Source organism: Procambarus clarkii, chromosome 40 (assembly GCF_040958095.1).
Source record: "Procambarus clarkii isolate CNS0578487 chromosome 40, FALCON_Pclarkii_2.0, whole genome shotgun sequence".
Taxonomy (NCBI): Eukaryota; Metazoa; Arthropoda; class Malacostraca; order Decapoda; family Cambaridae; genus Procambarus; species Procambarus clarkii.
In genome coordinates, this window is record NC_091189.1 from 30,257,174 (window position 1) to 30,278,975 (window position 21,802).

Here is a 21,802-nt window from a genome sequence, read left to right on the forward strand (position 1 = left end):
CCACAGTATACCTGGTTCTCATAACCCACAGTATACCTGGTTCTCATAACCCACAGTATACCTGGTTCTCATAACCCACAGTATACCTGGTTCTCATAACCCAGAGTATACCTGGTTTTCATAACCCAGAGTATACCTGGTTCTCATAACCCAGAGTATACCTGGTTCTCATAACCCAGAGTATACCTGGTTCTCATAACCCACAGTATACCCTGGTTCTCATAACCCACAGTATACCTGGTTCTCGTAACCCACAGTATACCTGGTTCTCATAACCCACAGTATACCCTGGTTCTCATTACCCACAGTATACCCTGGTTCTCATAACCCACAGTATACCCTGGTTCTCATAACCCACAGTATACCTGGTTCTCATAACCCACAGTATACCCTGGTTCTCATAACCCACAGTATACCTGGTTCTCATAACCCACAGTATACCTGGTTCTCATAACCCACAGTATACCTGGTTCTCATAACCCACAGTATACCTGGTTCTCATAACCCACAGTATACCTGGTTCTCATAACCCACAGTATACCTGGTTCTCATAACCCACAGTATACCTGGTTCTCATAACCCATTTCCAACAGTGACTGGGAGGTGATAGTCGCAGCATCAAGTGTTATGTCTCTCAAGTGCGTCCTGTGTAAATATGATGAGACTCATTGTAAGACTCGTGCCTTACCAGGCTCCAGGAAGGTCAGTCGAGAGAGCCACGGACCTTCAAGGGGTCCTGTCGAGTGCCCTGGACCTTAAATTGTGTTCATCCAGATTCTCTTTCTGGCGTAAGAATCTTGTGGGTATTATCGACGAGTGGAGGACATAGATGTATGTCAGATTCTAAATGATTCTTTCCCCCCACACATCAAGTAAAGATTAGATAGCAGACTGGACCATCCTATTAGTTTAGGAAACAAAGTTACGACACTGATAAACAATTCACAGTGTTAACATACGCGTCATATTGCGCATGTAGCTGTTCTCTTGACCGGGTACATTGGTAGCACGCGTCAAGCCTCATTACGTCGCTATTATGATTTCATTATAGAAACAAGTGTTCATGAGTTATACATTACAATGACAGCAGCTAACCATGGAGGATAATGTATTAATGTATGAGACTATAGCAGTATTATTTGGCCCTACGATAACTGTATACTATAACTGTATATTACGATAACTGTATACTATAACTGTATATTACGATAACTGTATACTATAACTGTATATTACGATAACTTACTTACGATAACTGTATACTATAACTGTATATTACGATAACTTACTTACGATAACTGTATGACTCTAGCAGTATTATTTGACCTCACTATAGCAGGGATTTACCGCAATGTTAGAGGCACGAGCGAGGCTGGACATGGACGCCTCAATGTTAGAGGCACGAGCGAGGCTGGACATGGACGCCTCAATGTTAGAGGCACGAGCGAGGCTGGACATGGACGCCTCAATGTTAGAGGCACGAGCGAGGCTGGACATGGACGCCTCAATGTTAGAGGCACGAGCGAGGCTGGACATGGACGCCTCCCATATTTAAGGCAGTGGGCGAGTTTGTAAACAAACGCGGTGTTGGTGCTGAGAGCACAAAATATTTCATGCTGTTGCTCAGCACCAGTTAAAGTGATGACTGCGAGGGCTTCCGGTGCCGTGCTGGGGGCTGAGGTGGCGTCACCACGCCGGGTGTCGACACGGAATTCCGGTCAGTTCGAACCCCGGGCAGGGAGTTTTTTTTTTTTTTTTTTTTTGAGATATATACAGGAGTTGTTACATTCTTGTACAGCCACTAGTACGCGTAGCGTTTCGGGCAAGTCCTTAATCCTATGGTCCCTGGAATACGATCCCCTGCCGCGAAGAATCGTTTTTTCATCCAAGTACACATTTTACTGTTGCGTTAAACAGAGGCTACAGTTAAGGAATTGCGCCCAGTAAATCCTCCCCGGCCAGGATTCGAACCCATGACAAAGCGCTCGCGGAACGCCAGGCGAGTGTCTTACCACTACACCACGGAGAAAGTTAAGGATTGGGGCTGGTTCTTAGCTGTTTACCCTTTTTCATCCAGTAGTAATTGAGAACCTGGTTGTAAACCGATGGACGGGTAATGTTCCAGGGGGGGGACTAGTAAGATATAACCACATGTTATACTTAAGTTTTATACTCACGTGGTATACCCACGTGTTATACCCACGTGTTATACTCAGGTGTTATACTCACGTGTTATACTCAGGTGTTATACTCACGTGTTATACTCACGTGTTATACCCACGTGTTATACCCACGTGTTATACCCACGTGATATACCCATGTGTTATACTCACGTGTTATACTCAGGTGTTATACTCACGTGTTATACTCACGTGTTATACCCACGTGTTATACCCACGTGATATACCCACGTGTTATACTCACGTGTTATACTCACGTGTTATACTCACGTGTTATACTCACGTGGTATACCCACGTGTTATACCCACGTGTTATACCCACGTGATATACCCACGTGTTATACTCACGTGTTATACCCACGTGTTATACCCACTCACTAATGTTTCCATACATTTCCCTCATCACTGTAGCCTCATGCCCCACTAGTTGTCTTGGCCTCTTCTCCTCAGTATCTTGCACGCTGTGATCACGTCTCCTCCTCCTTCCCTTCAAGCTAGTTCTAGCCAGTTGTTAGCACGTTGAGGCTGCACCGTCACGGGACATTTTGTGGCCCGGGGTCGAGGTTGTGTATCAGATGGTAAGGTCCCTAGCCGTCCCCTCCAGGGACTCCTGGCTGCCCGTGCTGGGAGAGTCAGGTCCCGTCTCCTAATCTATCCTCTCTATACCTATTTTTGGTTCTTTCTTAGAGAGGTTCTCATATAGTTGTGTATACACATTTAGGCTGGCCTCCAGCTCTTGGGCCCCTGACTTTGATCTTTGTTGGACTAGTATGAAGCTTCCAAGATCCAGGGATGTAATATCTATTATATCAAATTATCTCTGATATTTTATGTATCTTTGTGTCCCAACTGTTTCTTGAATGTACTTCTCTAGTGGCCTGAGTGTGTGGTATATGTGCATGTGTGTACATGTGGGTGCACGTGTGTACGTGTGGGTGCACGTGTGTGGATGTGGGTGCACGTGTGTACGTGTGGGTGCACGTGTGTGGATGTGGGTGCACGTGTGTACGTGTGGGTGCACGTGTGTGGATGTGGGTGCACGTGTGTACATGTGGGTGCACGTGTGTACGTGTGGGTGCACGTGTGTGGATGTGGGTGCACGTGTGTACGTGTGGGTGCACGTGTGTACATGTGGGTGCACGTGTGTACATGTGGGTGCACGTGTGTACATGTGGGTGCACGTGTGTACATGTGGGTGCACGTGTGTACATGTGGGTGCACGTGTGTACATGTGGGTGCACGTGTGTACATGTGGGTGCACGTGTGTACATGTGGGTGCACGTGTGTACATGTGGGTGCACGTGTGTACATGTGGGTGCACGTGTGTACATGTGGGTGCACGTGTGTACATGTGGGTGCACGTGTGTACATGTGGGTGCACGTGTGTACATGTGGGTGCATGTGTGTACATGTGGGTGCACGTGTGTACATGTGGGTGCACGTGTGTACGTGTGGGTGCACGTGTGTACATGTGGGTGCACGTGTGTACATGTGGGTGCACGTGTGTACATGTGGGTGCATGTGTGCACATGTGGGTGCACGTGTGTACATGTGGGTGCACGTGTGTACGTGTGGGTGCACGTGTGTACATGTGGGTGCACGTGTGTGGATGTATGTGCACGTGTGTACATGTGTGGGCTCCATGCACATTACACGGGAGTGAGGTGTAGCTGGTGTGGCCACACCTGCTGGGCTTGGTGCACCTGTTTTGTGCGTTTTAATTGCACCAAGATTATAACTTTGTTGAGTTGTCTGAATGTCGATTGCAGCGTGTGTGTGTGTGTGGCTTGTCAGGCAAGTATTTGTGTACACACCTGGTAACATACTGCAGGTATTAAGGAAGACATGTATATGTTTGTATATGTTTGTGTATATATATAATATACATGAACACGTTGTACTGAACGGGGTGAGAATAACTTGAGCTAACTCATCCCTTTGTGTGTCCTTATACCTCAATAAACTTATTCAGTTCAGCGATCTCTTTTCGTAGATCGATCGTAAGAAACCATTTAAATGTGATTGTTACGCTGAAGATGTTTCTTCAAGCGTCTCTCTGTCTCGTCTGAGTCTCCAGCTTCCACCCGGGACTCTCTAGTTCCACACTTTCTCATTCTCAACATTGCAAATACGTACACCGTCAATTTATATTAGTATCTTGTATGTTGCTATCATGTCCCTCCTGATTCGCCTCGAACGTGGCGAGTGTGAAGTGACGTTGGGACAAGTCTTGACGTATTAGAGACGTAGAGACGACGGCCATCAGTGTCCAGAAGGTCTCTTGGACATGTGCTAACTTGGTATTATGTGCAGATAATAATTTATGTGTTGCTTAGCGAGGTGTGTAGTGTTGTGTTGGCAGAGCCCGCGCACTCCTTCCTGGAGGTGGCCGGCGTCCACCATGGCGCCCCCGGGGGCGTCCGCCGCTCCCTCTCACCTCTACTTTTTTTCACGGTTAAAAACGTCTTTTGATCACTGGTCCAACACATTTACTGTGCGCGCGTGCGTACACACACGCGCGTGTGATCGCGCGGCCGGCTGCTGCGCACATCTAAAAAAATATGTACTGAATTTTCCTACTTTTTTCCCCCCTAAGATAACTACAAATCTATTCCGGCGTCTCCCTGTCCTGGGAATTAAATAGTCCCGCCATACTCGTGGCCTTCCATTGTTTACTTCCTACGGCGTCCCGTGGCGTAGTGGTAAGACGCTTGCCTCGAGTTTCGCAAGCGTTGTGTCATAGGTTCGTATCCTGGCCGGGGAGGATTTACTGGGTGCAAATCCTTAACTGTAGCCTCTGTTTAACCCAACAGTAAAATGGGGACCTGGTTGTTAAGCGATTTGGCGGGTCGTGTTCCGGGGACCACGGGAGTAAGGACCTGCCTGAACGCTGCGCGTGCTGGTGGCTCTACAAGATTGTAAGAACTCTTGTATATATAAATACAAAAATTTGAAATTCTAAATTCATAATATTGCAAGTTAATTAATGACATGTATAATTAGTAGGGGTCTAGTAGCACAATAGCCTAAGTTTTTGTCTCGCATTCGAGGACCCGTGTTCAATCCCTGGGCGTGACAGAAACAGTTGAGCATGTTTCCTTTCATCTGATACCTCTCCTCGCTTCGTAGTATATAGGTGCCTGGAAATTAGACATTCTGGGGAAGGTCACTAGTTGGTGTAGAGAAATCTTCCACCTAATGCCTCTGTTCACCTGGTAGTAAAACACAAGTCTTTAAAAGTACTACATCGAGGAGTGCATGTTTAAAATGACTCGACTAGTCAACTGGGGAAAAAATCGTAAATAAGCGATTGGAGCAGTGTAGGGGTTAAGCAAGCTGTAAACACGCCAAGATTACTGGTAATTACTGTGACTGGTCTGTAGAAGCTTTTAGGCTTATCTGGTGTTGACTGGTCCCGCCACACCTTCAGTACCAGAGACAGTACTGAGGACCCGCCACACCTTCAGTACCAGAGACAGTACTGAGGACCCGCCACACCTTCAGTACCAGAAACAGTACTGAGGACCCGCCACACCTTCAGTACCAGAGACAGTACTGAGGACCCGCCACACCTTCAGTACCAGAGACAGTACTGAGGACCCGCCACACCTTCAGTACCAGAGACAGTACTGAGGACCCGCCACACCTTCAGTACCAGAGACAGTACTGAGGACCCGCCACACCTTCAGTACCAGAGACAGTACTGAGGACCCGCCACACCTTCAGTACCAGAGACAGTACTGAGGCCGTACCATGGGGTCACACCCATCCCAATGTACACCCCAGGCACAACCCACTGGGTCATGATGAGCTCAAACGTCAACACCATCTTCTCATGGTTTAGTGGGTAATGAATGCGACTTGGGAAGTCCAGGGATGCGGGTTCGATAAAAAATGACCTCAATATTTTATCTTAGATACATCGTTTGGTTGTTATATCATTGTTGAACACCGTCGTAGTAAGACCAGCTTGAGACGACTGCACGAGGCAGAGTTCCGGCCACAGCTTGGGTTGAGGTGTATGGACTCCTTAGTTGTCATCTGGAAGCAGGACCACCGGCTGCCACATCAAGGTCGGCCTCGGCGCACCCCGTCAACCCCTGGCCTGGCGCTCCACCTGGCCACAGCAACCGGCCGCGCCCGGATACTATTTGATGCGTTTCAATACTTTATTTGGTGGAGCTGGTTGCTTGGCCTGTGTTAGCAAGGGTCTGCCACCCAGAGTGTGTGGAGGGCAGGGTCTGCCACCCACAGTGTGTGGAGGGCAGGACCTGCCACCCACAGTGTGTGTGGAGGGCAGGACCTGCCACCCACAGTGTGTGGAGGGCAGGACCTGCTACCCACAGTGTGTGGAGGGCAGGACCTGCCACCCACAGTGTGTGTGGAGGGCAGGCCCTGCCACCCACAGTGTGTGGAGGGCAGGGTCTGCCACCCACAGTGTGTGGAGGGCAGGGTCTGCCACCCACAGTGTGTGGAGGGCAGGCCCTGCCACCCACAGTGTGTGGAGGGCAGGGTCTGCCACCCACAGTGTGTGGAGGGCAGGGTCTGCCACCCACAGTGTGTGGAGGGCAGGCCCTGCCACCCACAGTGTGTGGAGGGCAGGGCCTGCCACCCACAGCGTGTGGAGGGCAGGACCTGCCACCCACAGTGTGTGGAGGGCAGGAAGCCTGGATTAGGGGAACATTCCAGCACATGTGGGAGGAATTCAGTGAAGGACTGAGGGTAATGAGGGAGACAGTACCCAACCTGCAGGATGAACTCAGGGCAGCAAAAGAGGAGATAAGAAGCCTGAAGGAGACTCCTCCCCATTACCAGACACAGACCGCCCCTCAGGAAGTTGGTAATGCTATTGTTGAGGGGTATAATAAATTTACGAGCTGTTATGGGGGGTATTGAGTATTATGGAGAAGGGTCAGCAGTTAGAATCAAGATGTATCAGAGTTTTGGCACGAATAGGCCCGGCCCCCAAGGAACATAGGTTCCTGTTTATGCTTTAAGGTTTTAGAACAGATCTGTCGTCTGGGATACAATCATCTACGACACTACAACAGGAGTAATGGATACACCTCAAAAACTAACTTATTTATTAAACCCTCTTAACAACCCCCCATATACATTAAATAACAATAACAATAACTACTTTAACACACTATCTTACTTTAAAAGCCTTGGTCCACTTAGGCAGGATACAAGGTTTTACAATTAGGACAAGTTAGGGTAAAGTCTACTAGTGAAGAACTTGAAAGCTTGAGGCAGCTTAGAGTAGTGAGCCCACGTGGTGTACCCTAACACAACACAACACTTAGGGATACCCAAAACACTGGCTTATACTACACAATATCTACACAAGTCTGCCAAGCTTAGCAGTTAACACAGTTACACATAAAGGTACTTAACTTTGTAGTTACAGGAACTTAAGGTAAGGGAAAGGGAAAAGGAGGAGGAGAAACAAGGCAGAGCCCCGCAGGATACACCACACCACACCGCCAGACCAGAGAAGAAGGAGCCAGCGACCAGTCGCCGAGCTCCCGAGTTGTTGTTGTGGTTGCTGGGAAGAGCCTAATTGATCTTGCAGCTTATACACATTACAAATCTTCACCGACGTACAATACTGTTTACTTTCCTCGTTCTAAGGATAGTTAATAATTACTTCACTGTTATACTTAATCCACAACAAGCTCAAGAGTCTGAATGCTCTGTGCGAACAAGATTCGTCTTATGTCTGGCAAGGAAGACAGGAATGCACATCAACATGCACACTGAATAATGTAACGTAAACTATTTAGAGCTCAATTTGACCTCTGGTTTTCATTGAGGAACCCAGGGTCGTAACAAGGGGATTACACAACAGCACTCATTTGCAGAAATGTTTAAAAAGAGCCCTGAAGCTAGGTCTGCAGTTAGGGAAGTTGCCATGGAAGTGGCTTCTTAGGAAGCAGCTAGATGTACTAGCCAGATGATAGAGCGAAAAAGAGCAGTAGTAATAGTAGGCATTAAGGTGCAAACAGGGACCGGTTGAGTGGAAAGGAGAGACAAGGACAAAAATGAAGTTAATGAAATCCTTAAAGGGATAAAGATGGAGAGGGCTGACCAAGCTATTGAAAAGGTTTTCAGGGTTGGACAGTATAACAAGAACAGAGACCGTGTAATAAAGGTGGTATTCAAGAGCGAGAGAACAAAAGAGGACTTGCTAGCAAGGAAGAGCGGACTCGCAAATGTACAGAGGTTCAAAAAAGGTATTCCTGCAGAAGGATATGACAAGGGACGAGAGAGAGAGGGCAGAAGTTGCGAGGAGGGAGTGCAGGGAGAAAGAAAGGAATCAGTGAGCCACAACAACACAGAGCCCTACAATCCCAGAGGGGAACGGGGAATCCTCCACAAGCGACTCAACAGTGAGAGAAGCACCTCCCCCATCCTCCACCCAATAGATGCCCTACCTCCCCCCCTCCCCAAGATCTCCCATCTTCCCCACCCCCAAGCCCTCCCTAATCCTCTATGCCTTCCCTTCTCCCCCACCCCCAAGCCCTCCATTCTCCCCCACCCCTCCTAAACTCTCCAGTATCCTCCACCCTCCTGAGCCCTCTCTCCCCCCACTCTCCTCAGCCCTCCCTTTTTCCTCATCCCCCTTGGCATTCCCTATCCCCCAACCTCCCCCCCCCAAGCCCTCCTTCCTTTAATACCCCCCAAGCCCACCATTCCCCCTCATTCCCCCAAGCCCCCCATTCCCCCTCATTCCCCCAAGCCCAACCCCCTCCCAAGCCTCCCCTTCTCCCACACTCTCCAAAGCCTCCTCCTCTCACCCCCCCCCAAGCCTTCCCCACTCACCCACCCCCCAAGCCCTCTTTTCTCCCCCCCCCCAAACCCTCCCTCCTACACCATCCTCCCCGTACCAGATCCTCCCAGCCCCCGCACACCCCAGACCTCCCAGATCCCCCTTCATAGGCCCCCACCATCCCGGTCCCTCCCTGTTTCCCTGCTTCAGGGGAAGCAATAGGATCTGAGAAAGGACAGAAGAGAGTCAGCTTCAGGGTGATGTACTCGAACATAGATGGGATCACCAGCAAGGCAAGTGAACTACGGGAAAGAACACAAGAAGTGAACCCAGATGTAATCGGACTCACAGAAACAAAACTCTCAGGTATCATAACGAATGCAGTGTTTCCCCAGAACTACACTGTAATAAGGAAAGAGAGGGAAGGACGGGGAGGCAGTGGAGTGGCCCTACTAATGAGAAAGGAATGGAGCTTCAAGGAGATGGTCATCCCGGGATGTGAGGGATTCAGAGACTACATAACAGGCACCATGACAATGGGAGGACCAAAAGTAGTAGTAACAGTGATATATAACCCTCCACCAAATGACAGAAGACCAAGGCAAGAGTATGACAACAACAACATGGCAGTTAACACTATAATTGAGAAGGCAGCCTCTGCTGCCTGTAGAAATAGATCCATCTGCTCATCATGGGAGACTTCAATCACGGAAAGATAGTCTGGGAGAACAAGGAACCGAATGGAGGAGAGGATACATGGAGAGCTAAACTAATGGAGGTGGCGACAAGAAACTTTCTAAGCCAACATGTCAGGGAACCCACAAGGATGAGAGGAAACGATGAACCAGCGAGACTCGACCTAGTCTTCACTCTGAACGACTCCGACATAAGGGAAATCGGCTATGAGGCCCCAGTAAAAATGAGCGACTACAGTGTACTGGCGTTTGAGTATCTGGTTGAGGAAGGGTTATTGAACTCGAGGAGGGATACTGAAAACAAAAAACTGGCATTCCGAAAGGGAAACTATGAAGAGTTAAGAAAATTCCTAACAGATATAACATGGGAAACAGAGTTCAGGGGAAAGACGGCCCAGGACATGATGGACTTCATCACGCACAAGTGCAAGGAAGCAGCGAACAAGTTTGTCCCAGTCCAAAAGGAAACCAATGAAATGAAGATGAGAAACCCATGGTTTAATCAGAGATGTAGGCTAGCTAAGCAGCAAAGTAAAAGGGCATGGAGAAACTATAGGAATAACAGGACACTTGAGAGCAGAGAAAGATACCAGAGTGCCAGGAATGAATATGTCAGGATGAGAAGAGAGGCAGAAAGACAATACGAAAATGACATCGCAAGCAAGGCAAAGACTCAACCCAAATTGCTTCATAGTCACATCAGGAGAAAAACAACAGTAAAGGAACAGGTAATGAATATAAGGATAGGGGCAGAAGGATTCACTACAAACGACAAGGAAGTGTGTGAGGAACTGAATAAGAAATTCCAGGAGGTCTTCACCTTAGAGCAAGGAGAGATTCCAGAGATAAGAGAGGGAATAGTTCCCTAGGAACCACTAGAAGAGTTTGAGATTACCATTGGGGAAGTAAAGAAGTGTTTACAAGAGTTGGATGTGACAAAGGCTATAGGCCCAGATGGAATCTCCCCTTGGGTACTAAGGGAAGGAGCAGAAGCACTGTCCCTGCCACTCTCCATTGTGTATAACAAATCACTGGCAACAGGGAAACTGCCAGAAATTTGGAAGGCAGCTAACGTAGTCCCGATATACAAGAAAGGAGATAGACAGGAGGCACTGAACTACAGGCCAGTGTCCCTAACCTGCATACCATGCAAGATGATGGAGAAGATTGTGCGAAGAAAGCTAGTGGAACACCTGGAGCGAAGGAACTTTGTAAAACAGCATCAACATGGGTTCAGGGATGGCAGGTCCTGCCTCACAGGGTTACTTGAACTCTACGACCAGGCAACAAAAATCAAGCAAGAAAGAGAGGGGGGTGGGCAGACTGCATATTTTTGGATTGTTAAAAAGCCTTTGATACAGTACCATACAAGAGGCTAGTGAAAAAGCTGGAGAGGCAGACTGCAGTGAAAGGAAAGGTACTCCGTTGGATAAGGAAGTACCTAAGTAACAGAAGACAACGAGTCACTGTGAGGGGTGAGGTCTCGGATTGGCGTGACGTCACAAGTGGAGTCCCGCAGGGGTCAGTCCTTGGACCAATACTGTTTCTGATATATATAAATGATCTCCCAGAGATCATTTACATATATCAGAAATGATCTCTCAATGTTTGCTGAAGATGCAAAAATTATGAGGAGGATTGAAACAGAGGATGATAGTAGGAGGCTACAGAACGACCTAGGCAGACTGAATGAATGGTCCAACAAATGGCTGCTGAAGTTTAACCCGAGTAAATGCAAAATAATGAAACTAGGCAGTGGAAACAGGAGGCCAGGCACAAGATACACAATAGGAGATGAAGTACTTAATGAAACGGAAAGAGAGAAAGATCTAGGAATTGATATCACACCAAACCTGTCTCCTGAAGCCCACATAAAATGAATTACATCTGCGGCACATGCAAGGCTGGCTAACATCAGAACAGCCTTCAGGAACCTGTGTAAGGAATCGTTTAGAATTTTGTACACCACATATGTACGACCAATCCTGGAGTATGTGGCCCCAGCATGGAGCCCGTACCTTGTCAAGCACAAGACGAAGCTGGAAAAAGTTCAGAGGTATGCCACTAGACTAGTCCCGGAGCTAAGAGGCATAAGTTACGAGGAAGAGTGAGGGGAGACATGACCACAACCTACAAAATCCTCAGGGGAATTGACAGGGTAGACAAGGATAAACTATTCAACACTGGTGGTACTCGAACAAGGGGACACAGGTGGAAACTGAGTACCCACATGAGCCACAGGGACGTTAGAAAGAACTTTTTCAGTGTCAGAGTAGTTAATGGATGGAATGCATTAGGCAGTGATGTGGTGGAGGCTGACTCCATACATAGTTTCAAATGTAGATATGATAGAGCCCAGTAGGCTCAGGAATCTGTACACTAGTTGATTGACAGTTGAGAGGCGGGACCAAAGAGCCAAAGCTCAACCCCCGCAAGCATAATTAGGTGAGTACACAGGGCCGAGCACACACAGGACCCAGCACACACAGGACCCAGCACACACAGGTCCCAGCACACACAGGACCCAGCACACACAGGACCCAGCACACACAGGTCCCAGCACACACAGGACCCAGCACATACAGGACCCAGCACACACAGGACCCAGCACACACAGGACCCAGCACACACAGGACCCAGCACACACAGGACCCAGCACACACAGGACCCAGCACACACAGGTCCCAGCACACACAGGTCCCAGCACACACAGGACCCAGCACACACAGGACCCAGCACACACAGGTCCCAGCACACACAGTACCCAGCACACACAGGACCCAGCACATACAGGACCCAGCACACACAGGACCCAGCACACACAGGACCCAGCACACACAGGACCCAGCACACACAGGACCCAGCACACACAGGACCCAGCACACACAGGACCCAGCACACACAGGACCCAGCACACACAGGACCCAGCACACACAGGACCCAGCACACACAGGACCCAGCACACAGAGGACCCAGCACACACAGGTCCCAGCACACACAGGACCCAGCACACACAGGACCCAGCACACACAGGACCCAGCACACACAGGACCCAGCACACACAGGACCCAGCACACACAGGTCCCAGCACACACAGCACCCAGCACACACAGGTCCCAGCACACACAGGTCCCAGCACACACAGGTCCCAGCACACACAGGTCCCAGCACACACAGGACCCAGCACACACAGTACCCAGCACACACAGGTCCCAGCACACACAGGTCCCAGCACACACAGGTCCCAGCACACACAGTACCCAGCACACACAGGTCCCAGCACACACAGGACCCAGCACACACAGGTCCCAGCACACACAGGACCCAGCACACACAGGTCCCAGCACACACAGGACCCAGCACACACAGGACCCAGCACACACAGGACCCAGCACACACAGGTCCCAGCACACACAGGACCCAGCACACAAAGGACCCAGCACACACAGGTCCCAGCACACACTTTGGAGAAAAAAAGTAGTTAGTAAACAATTGATTGACAGTTGAGAGGCGGGCCAAAAGAGCAAAGCTCAACCCCCGCAAGCACAACTAGGTGAATACACACAGACATTATAAAGTCCTCAAAGTGTGTCGGCGTCTAAATATGTTACTTCAGAAAACATGTCATTTACTTGTGTGTGTGTTTATGCTCCTTACATGTGACCGCGGGGAGGGCTGTGGTGTAGCAGGGAGGGCTGTGGTGTAGCAGGGAGGGCTGTGGTGTAGCAGGGAGGGCTGTGGTGTAGCAGGGAGGGCTGTGGTGTAGCAGGGGGGGCTGTGGTGTAGCAGGGAGGGCTGTGGTGTAGCAGGGAGGGCTGTGGTGTAGCAGGGAGGGCTGTGGTGTAGCAGGGAGGGCTGTGGTGTAGCAGGGAGGGCTGTGGTGTAGCAGGGAGGGCTGTGGTGTGGCAGGGAGGGCTGTGGTGTAGCAGGGAGGGCTGTGGTGTGTCAGGGAGGGCTGTGGTGTAGCAGGGAGGGCTGTGGTGTAGCAGGGAGGGCTGTGGTGTAGCAGGGAGGGCTGTGGTGTAGCAGGGAGGGCTGTGGTGTGGCAGGGAGGGCTGTGGTGTAGCAGGGAGGGCTGTGATGTGTCAGGGAGGGCTGTGGTGTAGCAGGGAGGGCTGTGGTGTAGCAGGGAGGGCTGTGGTGTAGCAGGGAGGGCTGTGGTGTAGCAGGGAGGGCTGTGGTGTAGCAGGGAGGGCTGTGGTGTGGCAGGGAGGGCTGTGGTGTGTCAGGGAGGGCTGTGGTGTAGCAGGGAGGGCTGTGGTGTAGCAGGGAGGGCTGTGGTGTGGCAGGGAGGGCTGTGGTGTAGCAGGGAGGGCTGTGGTGTGGCAGGGAGGGCTGTGGTGTAGCAGGGAGGGCTGTGGTGTGTCAGGGAGGGCTGTGGTGTAGCAGAGAGGGCTGTGGTGTAGCAGGGAGGGCTGTGGTGTAGCAGGGAGGGCTGTGGTGTAGCAGGGAGGGCTGTGGTGTAGCAGGGAGGGCTGTGGTGTAGCAGGGGGGTCTGTGGTGTAGCAGGGAGGGCTGTGGTGTAGCAGGGAGGGCTGTGGTGTAGCAGGGAGGACTGTGGTGTAGCAAGGAGGGCTGTGGTGTGGCAGGGAGGGCTGTGGTGTAGCAGGGAGGGCTGTGGTGTGTCAGGGAGGGCTGTGGTGTAGCAGGGAGGGCTGTGGTGTAGCAGGGAGGGCTGTGGTGTAGCAGGGAGGGCTGTGGTGTAGCAGGGAGGGCTGTGGTGTGGCAGGGAGGGCTGTGGTGTAGCAGGGAGGGCTGTGATGTGTCAGGGAGGGCTGTGGTGTAGCAGTGAGGGCTGTGGTGTAGCAGGGAGGGCTGTGGTGTAGCAGGGAGGGCTGTGGTGTAGCAGGGGGGGCTGTGGTGTAGCAGGGAGGGCTGTGGTGTAGCAGGGAGGGCTGTGGTGTGTCAGGGAGGGCTGTGGTGTAGCAGGGAGGGCTGTGGTGTAGCAGGGAGGGATGTGGTGTAGCAGGGAGGGCTGTGGTGTGTCAGGGAGGGCTGTGGTGTAGCAGGGAGGGCTGTGGTGTAGCAGGGAGGGCTGTGGTGTGGCAGGGAGGGCTGTGGTGTAGCAGGGAGGGCTGTGGTGTGTCAGGGAGGGCTGTGGTGTAGCAGGGAGGGCTGTGGTGTAGCAGGGAGGGCTGTGGTGTAGCAGGGAGGGCTGTGGTGTAGCAGGGAGGGCTGTGGTGTAGCAGGGAGGGCTGTGGTGTAGCAGGGGGAGCTGTGGTGTAGCAGGGAGGGCTGTGGTGTAGCAGGGAGGGCTGTGGTGTAGCAGGGAGGGCTGTGGTGTAGCAGGGAGGGCTGTGGTGTGGCAGGGAGGGCTGTGGTGTAGCAGGGAGGGCTGTGGTGTGTCAGGGAGGGCTGTGGTGTGGCAGGGAGGGCTGTGGTGTGTCAGGGAGGGCTGTGGTGTGGCAGGGAGGGCTGTGGTGTGTCAGGGAGGGCTGTGGTGTGTCAGGGAGGGCTGTGGTGTAGCAGGGAGGGCTGTGGTGTAGCAGGGAGGGCTGTGGTGTAGCAGGGAGGGCTGTGGTGTGGCAGGGAGGGCTGTGGTGTAGCAGGGAGGGCTGTGGTGTAGCAGGGAGGGCTGTGGTGTGTCAGGGAGGGCTGTGGTGTAGCAGGGGGGGCTGTGGTGTAGCAGGGAGGGCTGTGGTGTAGCAGGGAGGGCTGTGGTGTAGCAGGGAGGGCTGTGGTGTGTCAGGGAGGGCTGTGGTGTGGCAGGGGGGGCTGTGGTGTAGCAGGGAGGACTGTGGTGTGTCAGGGAGGGCTGTGGTGTGGCAGGGAGGGCTGTGGTGTGGCAGGGAGGGCTGTGGTGTGGCAGGGGGGGCTGTGGTGTAGCAGGGAGGGCTGTGGTGTGGCAGGGAGGGCTGTGGTGTAGCAGGGGGGGCTGTGGTATAGCAGGGAGGGCTGTGGTGTGTCAGGGAGGGCTGTGGTGTGTCAGGGAGGGCTGTGGTGTGGCAGGGAGGGCTGTGGTGTGGCAGGGGGGGCTGTGGTGTGGCAGGGAGGGCTGTGGTGTTGCAGGGAGGGCTGTGGTGTAGCAGGGGGGGCTGTGGTGTAGCAGGGAGGGCTGTGGTGTAGCAGGGAGGGCTGTGGTGTAGCAGGGAGGGCTGTGGTGTAGCAGGGAGGACTGTGGTGTGTCAAGGAGGGCTGTGGTGTGGCAGGGAGGGCTGTGGTGTGGCAGGGAGGGCTGTGGTGTGGCAGGGGGGCTGTGGTGTAGCAGGGAGGGCTGTGGTGTGGCAGGGAGGGCTGTGGTGTAGCAGGGAGGGCTGTGGTGTAGCAGGGAGGGCTGTGGTGTAGCAGGGAGGGCTGTGGTGTGGCAGGGAGGGCTGTGGTGTAGCAGGGAGGGCTGTGGTGTAGCAGGGAGGGCTGTGGTGTAGCAGGGAGGGCTGTGGTGTGGCTGGGAGGGCTGTGGTGTAGCAGGGAGGGCTGTGGTGTAGCAGGGGGGGCTGTGGTGTAGCAGCGAGGGCTGTGGTGTGTCAGGGAGGGCTGTGGTGTAGCAGGGGGGGGCTGTGGTGTAGCAGGGAGGGCTGTGGTGTAGCAGGGAGGGCTGTGGTGTGGCAGGGAGGGCTGTGGTGTGGCAGGGAGGGCTGTGGTGTGGCAGGGAGGGCTGTGGTGTAGCAGGGAAGGCTGTGGTGTAGCAGGGAGGGCTGTGGTGTGGCAGGGAGGGCTGTGGTGTGGCAGGGAGGGCTGTGGTGTGGCAGGGAGGGCTGTGGTGTAGCAGGGAGGGCTGTGGTGTGGCAGGGAGGGCTGTGGTGTAGCAGGGAGGGCTGTGGTGTAGCAGGGAGGGCTGTGGTGTAGCAGGGAGGGCTGTGGTGTAGCAGGGAGGGCTGTGGTGTAGCAGGGAGGGCTGTGGTGTGGCAGGGAGGGCTGTGGTGTAGCAGGGAGGGCTGTGGTGTAGCAGGGAGGGCTGTGGTGTAGCAGGGAGGGCTGTGGTTTAGCAGGGAGGGCTGTGGTGTAGCAGGGAGGGCTGTGGTGTAGCAGGGAGGGCTGTGGTGTAGCAGGGAGGGCTGTGGTGTAGCAGGGAGGGCTGTGGTGTGGCAGGGAGGGCTGTGGTGTGGCAGGGAGGGCTGTGGTGTAGCAGGGAGGGCTGTGGTGTAGCAGGGAGGGACTGTGGTGTGGCAGGGAGGGCTGTGGTGTAGCAGAGAGGGCTGTGGTGTAGCAGGGAGGGCTGCGGTGTAGCAGGGAGGGCTGTGGTGTGGCAGGGAGGGCTGTGGTGTGGCAGGGAGGGCTGTGCTGTAGCAGGGAGGGCTGTGGTGTAGCAGGGAGGGCTGTGGTGTAGCAGGGAGGACTGTGGTGTGGCAGGGAGGGCTGTGGTGTAGCAGGGAGGGCTGTGGTGTAGCAGGGAGGACTCTGGTGTGGCAGGGAGGGCTGTGGTGTGGCAGGGAGGGCTGTGGTGTAGCAGGGAGGGCTGTGGTGTAGCAGGGAGGGCTGTGGTGTGGCAGGGAGGGCTGTGGTGTGGCAGGGAGGGCTGTGGTGTAGCAGGGAGGACTGTGGTGTGGCAGGGAGGGCTGTGGTGTAGCAGGGAGGGCTGTGGTGTAGCAGGGAGGACTGTGGTGTGGCAGGGAGGGCTGTGGTGTGGCAGGGAGGGCTGTGGTGTAGCAGGGAGGGCTGTGGTGTAGCAGGGAGGGCTGTGGTGTAGCAGGGAGGGCTGTGGTGTGGCTGGGAGGGCTGTGGTGTGGCAGGGAGGGCTGTGGTGTAGCAGGGAGGGCTGTGGTGTAGCAGGGAGGGCTGTGGTGTAGCAGGGAGGGCTGTGGTGTAGCAGGGAGGACTGTGGTGTGGCAGGGAGGGCTGTGGTGTAGCAGGGAGGACTGTGGTGTGGCAGGGAGGGCTGTGGTGTGTCAGGGAGGGCTGTGGTGTAGCAGGGAGGGCTGTGGTGTAGCAGGGAGGGCTGTGGTGTGGCAGGGAGGGCTGTGGTGTGGCAGGGAGGGCTGTGGTGTGGCAGGGAGGGCTGTGGTGTAGCAGGGAGGGCTGTGGTGTAGCAGGGAGGGCTGTGGTGTAGCAGGGAGGGCTGTGGTGTGGCAGGGAGGGCTGTGGTGTAGCAGGGAGGGCTGTGGTGTAGCAGGGAGGGCTGTGGTGTAGCAGGGAGGGCTGTGGTGTAGCAGGGAGGGCTGTGGTGTAGCAGGGAGGGCTGTGGTGTAGCAGGGAGGGCTGTGGTGTGGCAGGGAGGACTGTAGTGTGAGGGGAGGCAGGGAGGACTGTAGTGTGAGGGGAGGCAGGGAGGACTGTAGTGTGAGGGGAGGCTGGGAGGACTGTAGTGTGAGGGGAGGCTGGGAGGACTGTAGTGTGAGGGGAGGCAGGGAGGACTGTAGTGTGAGGGGAGGCTGGGAGGACTGTAGTGTGAGGGGAGGCAGGGAGGACTGTAGTGTGAGGGGAGGCAGGGAGGACTGTAGTGTGAGGGGAGGCTGGGAGGACTGTAGTGTGAGGGGAGGCAGGGAGGACTGTAGTGTGAGGGGAGGCTGGGAGGACTGTAGTGTGAGGGGAGGCAGGGAGGACTGTAGTGTGAGGGGAGGCTGGGAGGACTGTAGTGTGAGGGGAGACAGGGAGGACTGTAGTGTGAGGGGAGGCAGGGAGGACTGTAGTGTGAGGGGAGGCTGGGAGGACTGTAGTGTGAGGGGAGGCAGGGAGGACTGTAGTGTGAGGGGAGACAGGGAGGACTGTAGTGTGAGGGGAGGCAGGGAGGACTGTAGTGTGAGGGGAGGCTGGGAGGACTGTAGTGTGAGGGGAGGCTGGGAGGACTGTAGTGTGAGGGGGGCTGGGAGGACTGTAGTGTGAGGGGGAGGCAGGGAGGACTGTAGTGTGAGGGGAGGCAGGGAGGACTGTAGTGTGAGGGGGAGGCAGGGAGGGCTGTAGTGTGAGGGGAGGCTGGGAGGACTGTAGTGTGAGGGGAGGCTGGGAGGACTGTAGTGTGAGGGGAGGCTGGGAGGACTGTAGTGTGAGGGGGAGGCAGGGAGGACTGTAGTGTGAGGGGAGGCTGGGAGGACTGTAGTGTGAGGGGAGGCTGGGAGGACTGTAGTGTGAGGGGAGGCAGGGAGGACTGTAGTGTGAGGGGAGGCTGGGAGGACTGTAGTGTGAGGGGAGGCAGGAAGGACTGTAGTGTGAGGGGAGGCTGGGAGGACTGTAGTGTGAGGGGAGGCTGGGAGGACTGTAGTGTGAGGGGAGGCTGGGAGGACTGTAGTGTGAGGGGGAGGCAGGGAGGACTGTAGTGTGAGGGGAGGCAGGGAGGACTGTAGTGTGAGGGGGAGGCAGGGAGGGCTGTAGTGTGAGGGGAGGCAGGGAGGACTGTAGTGTGAGGGGAGGCTGGGAGGACTGTAGTGTGAGGGGTGACAGGGAGGACTGTAGTGTGAGGGGAGGCAGGGAGGACTGTAGTGTGAGGGGAGGCAGGGAGGACTGTAGTGTGAGGGGGAGGCAGGGAGGGCTGTAGTGTGAGGGGAGTCTGGGAGGACTGTAGTGTGAGGGGAGACAGGGAGGACTGTAGTGTGAGGGGAGGCAGGGAGGACTGTAGTGTGAGGGGAGGCTGGGAGGACTGTAGTGTGAGGGGGAGGCAGGGAGGACTGTAGTGTGAGGGGAGGCTGGGAGGACTGTAGTGTGAGGGGGAGGCAGGGAGGGCTGTGGTGTGAGGGGAGGCAGGGAGGACTGTAGTGTGAGGGGAGGCAGGGAGGACTGTAGTGTGAGGGGGAGGCAGGGAGGACTGTAGTGTGAGGGGAGGCTGGGAGGACTGTAGTGTGAGGGGAGGCTGGGAGGACTGTAGTGTGAGGGGAGGCAGGGAGGACTGTAGTGTGAGGGGAGGCAGGGAGGGCTGTAGTGTGAGGTAAGTTGCCTCACAGCTCGGGAAGCACGCAGGCCGAGTGTTGCACAACTCCCTGGTGAGGCCAGGACGTCATTGGGGCTTTTTGAAGGACTCTTTTTGCATATACCGATCAGGTGTAGGACCCATCCTTCAAGTTTTTATCTTTCTTATAAAAAATTAATGCAGTATTCTTCTATTGGATGTTATGATATAACCATTGTATTATTTGACTTGACCTTTGATGGTATTTTTTTTTAATTTTGCCCCGAGGGGCGAGTTTATTGGGCATCGCCACTCATCTTGTGAGTGGACACACCGCCATAGTGACAGTATTGGGCATCGCCACTCATCTTGTGAGTGGACACACCGCCATAGTGACAGTATTGGGCAGCGCCACTCATCTTGTGAGTGGACACACCGCCATAGTGACAGTATTGGGCATCGCCACTCATCTTGTGAGTGGACACACCGCCATAGTGACAGTATTGGGCAGCGCCACTCATCTTGTGAGTGGACACACCGCCATAGCAGCATGTACAACACTCCCCAATAAGATGAAAACCCGCTGGGTTGTTCTTCCTGTCACTTGTACCCAGACACAGCTGGGACTTGCTTAACTGTCTCAAGTGAACAGCTCCTCAAACAAGAAGATTAACATTCGTCAACCCTGAAAATCTTACTTTATAATGCGGGTGCAAAATGTGGAAAATCTTACGTTATCTTGCGGGTGCAAAATGGGGTATTCTATTAAGGACAGTATCTGTTTGACAAATAGTATTTTCCTAACACAAACGATGTGGGGTTTATTATTCTACACATATTTCTAATGTCTCTTAGATGTTTACAGTCTCTCAGGTAGTGGTCAAGGCGGTGTCCGTCACTCTCACCACAGATTCTGTAACTCCGCTGCTCAACTGTTGTTTCCATCCCATATCTCCATGGATATTTGTATCCAAAACGGATTCTCGCTATTACTGATTCTCTCCCTCGTCGTCCTCCTCTTCGTCCATAATGATTGGGATTGCCAGTTGCAACCTTGCTGTACCATCGTACAGATTCACTGGTTTGTGCTTCTATCCTCCTTTCCTCAGTTACCTTGTCACGGTGATATTGCCTGATAATATCTCTAATTTATAGAAGTCTTGGGTTTAAAATATTCAATATGGTCTCCTTCAGCGCCTTCAGCAGCCAGCACATCTGCTCGTTCATTCCCACATATTCCAACATGGGAGGGGATCCACAGAAACTTGACCACTCTTCTCTGGTTGGTTAGTACCCTCACAGCTCTCTTAATTTCAGCGACTGTCGCAAGATTTTCTGCCCGATTTTTACTAAGGCTTTGTAGTGCTGCTTTTCAATCAGTCCAGATCACTGCACCGTTAATGTTTCAAGGAATCTTACGCCATAACAATGGTAGTTTGCTCCGCTGGCGTTGAAGAGTCAGTTCTCAATTCGCGCTTTTTCTTTATTTAGTTGGTGTGATAAAAATATAATAATGTAGGGAAGGCAAACAGGAGAGGAAGTGTCAGTAGTTCCTTAACCTAAGGGCTCGGCCAGCGACCAGGGCTCGGCCAGCGACCAGGGCTCGGTCAGCGACCAGGGCTCGGCCAGCGACCAGGGCTCGGCCAGCGACCAGGGCTCGGCCAGCGACCAGGGCTCGGCCAGCGACCAGGGCTCGGCCAGTGACGAAGGTTCGGCCAGTGACCAAGGCTCGGCCAGTGACCAAGGCTCGGCAAACGAACAAAGAACGGTGAAGTAAATGTTGACGATGATGGTGAGAGTGAAAATAAACATTACCATAAGAGAGAGAAGCATGAACACGACGTGTTGACGAGGGACAAACACACACAGGCGGGTCAGCCCAAGTGCCATGACAAACTCACACTATTCAGCCATGAGAAAGCACCTTGGAAGAGTGAAAGTTTCTGAGAGAGAGAGAGAGAGAGAGAGCGAGAGAGAGAGAGAGAGAGAGAGAGAGCGCGAGAGAGAGAGAGAGAGAGCGAGAGAGAGAGCGAGAGAGCGAGAGAGCGAGAGAGCGAGAGAGAGAGAGAGAGAGAGAGAGAGAGAGAGAGAGAGAGAGAGAGAGAGAGAGAGAGAGAGAGAGAGAGAGAGAGAGAGAGAGAGAGAGCGAGAGAGCGAGAGAGCGAGAGAGAGAGAGCGAGAGCGAGAGAGAGAGAGAGAGAGAGAGAGAGAGAGAGAGAGAGAGAGAGAGAGAGAGAGAGCGAGAGAGCGAGAGAGAGAGAGAGAGAGAGAGAGAGAGAGAGAGAGAGAGAGAGAGAGAGAGAGAGAAAATAGGGAAATTCCGTAATAAATATTTATCTTATGTGTGAATTGTCATCGTGAATTTGTCATTTCTTACACTCTGTTAACACAGCGATGA

General features: G+C 53.4%; 1 protein-coding gene across 1 annotated transcript; it reads left to right on the plus strand.

Annotated features, from left to right (window-relative positions):
• Positions 1–1,351: 1,351 nt before the first annotated feature.
• LOC138372857 (clumping factor A-like) lies at positions 1,352–21,181 on the plus strand. Its single transcript, XM_069338526.1, has 3 exons — positions 1,352–1,509; positions 20,560–20,686; positions 20,969–21,181. The coding sequence occupies exons 1-3, from the start codon at positions 1,352–1,354 to the stop codon at positions 21,179–21,181; spliced, it is 498 nt and encodes a 165-aa protein (XP_069194627.1).
• The last annotated feature ends 621 nt before the right edge of the window (positions 21,182–21,802 follow it).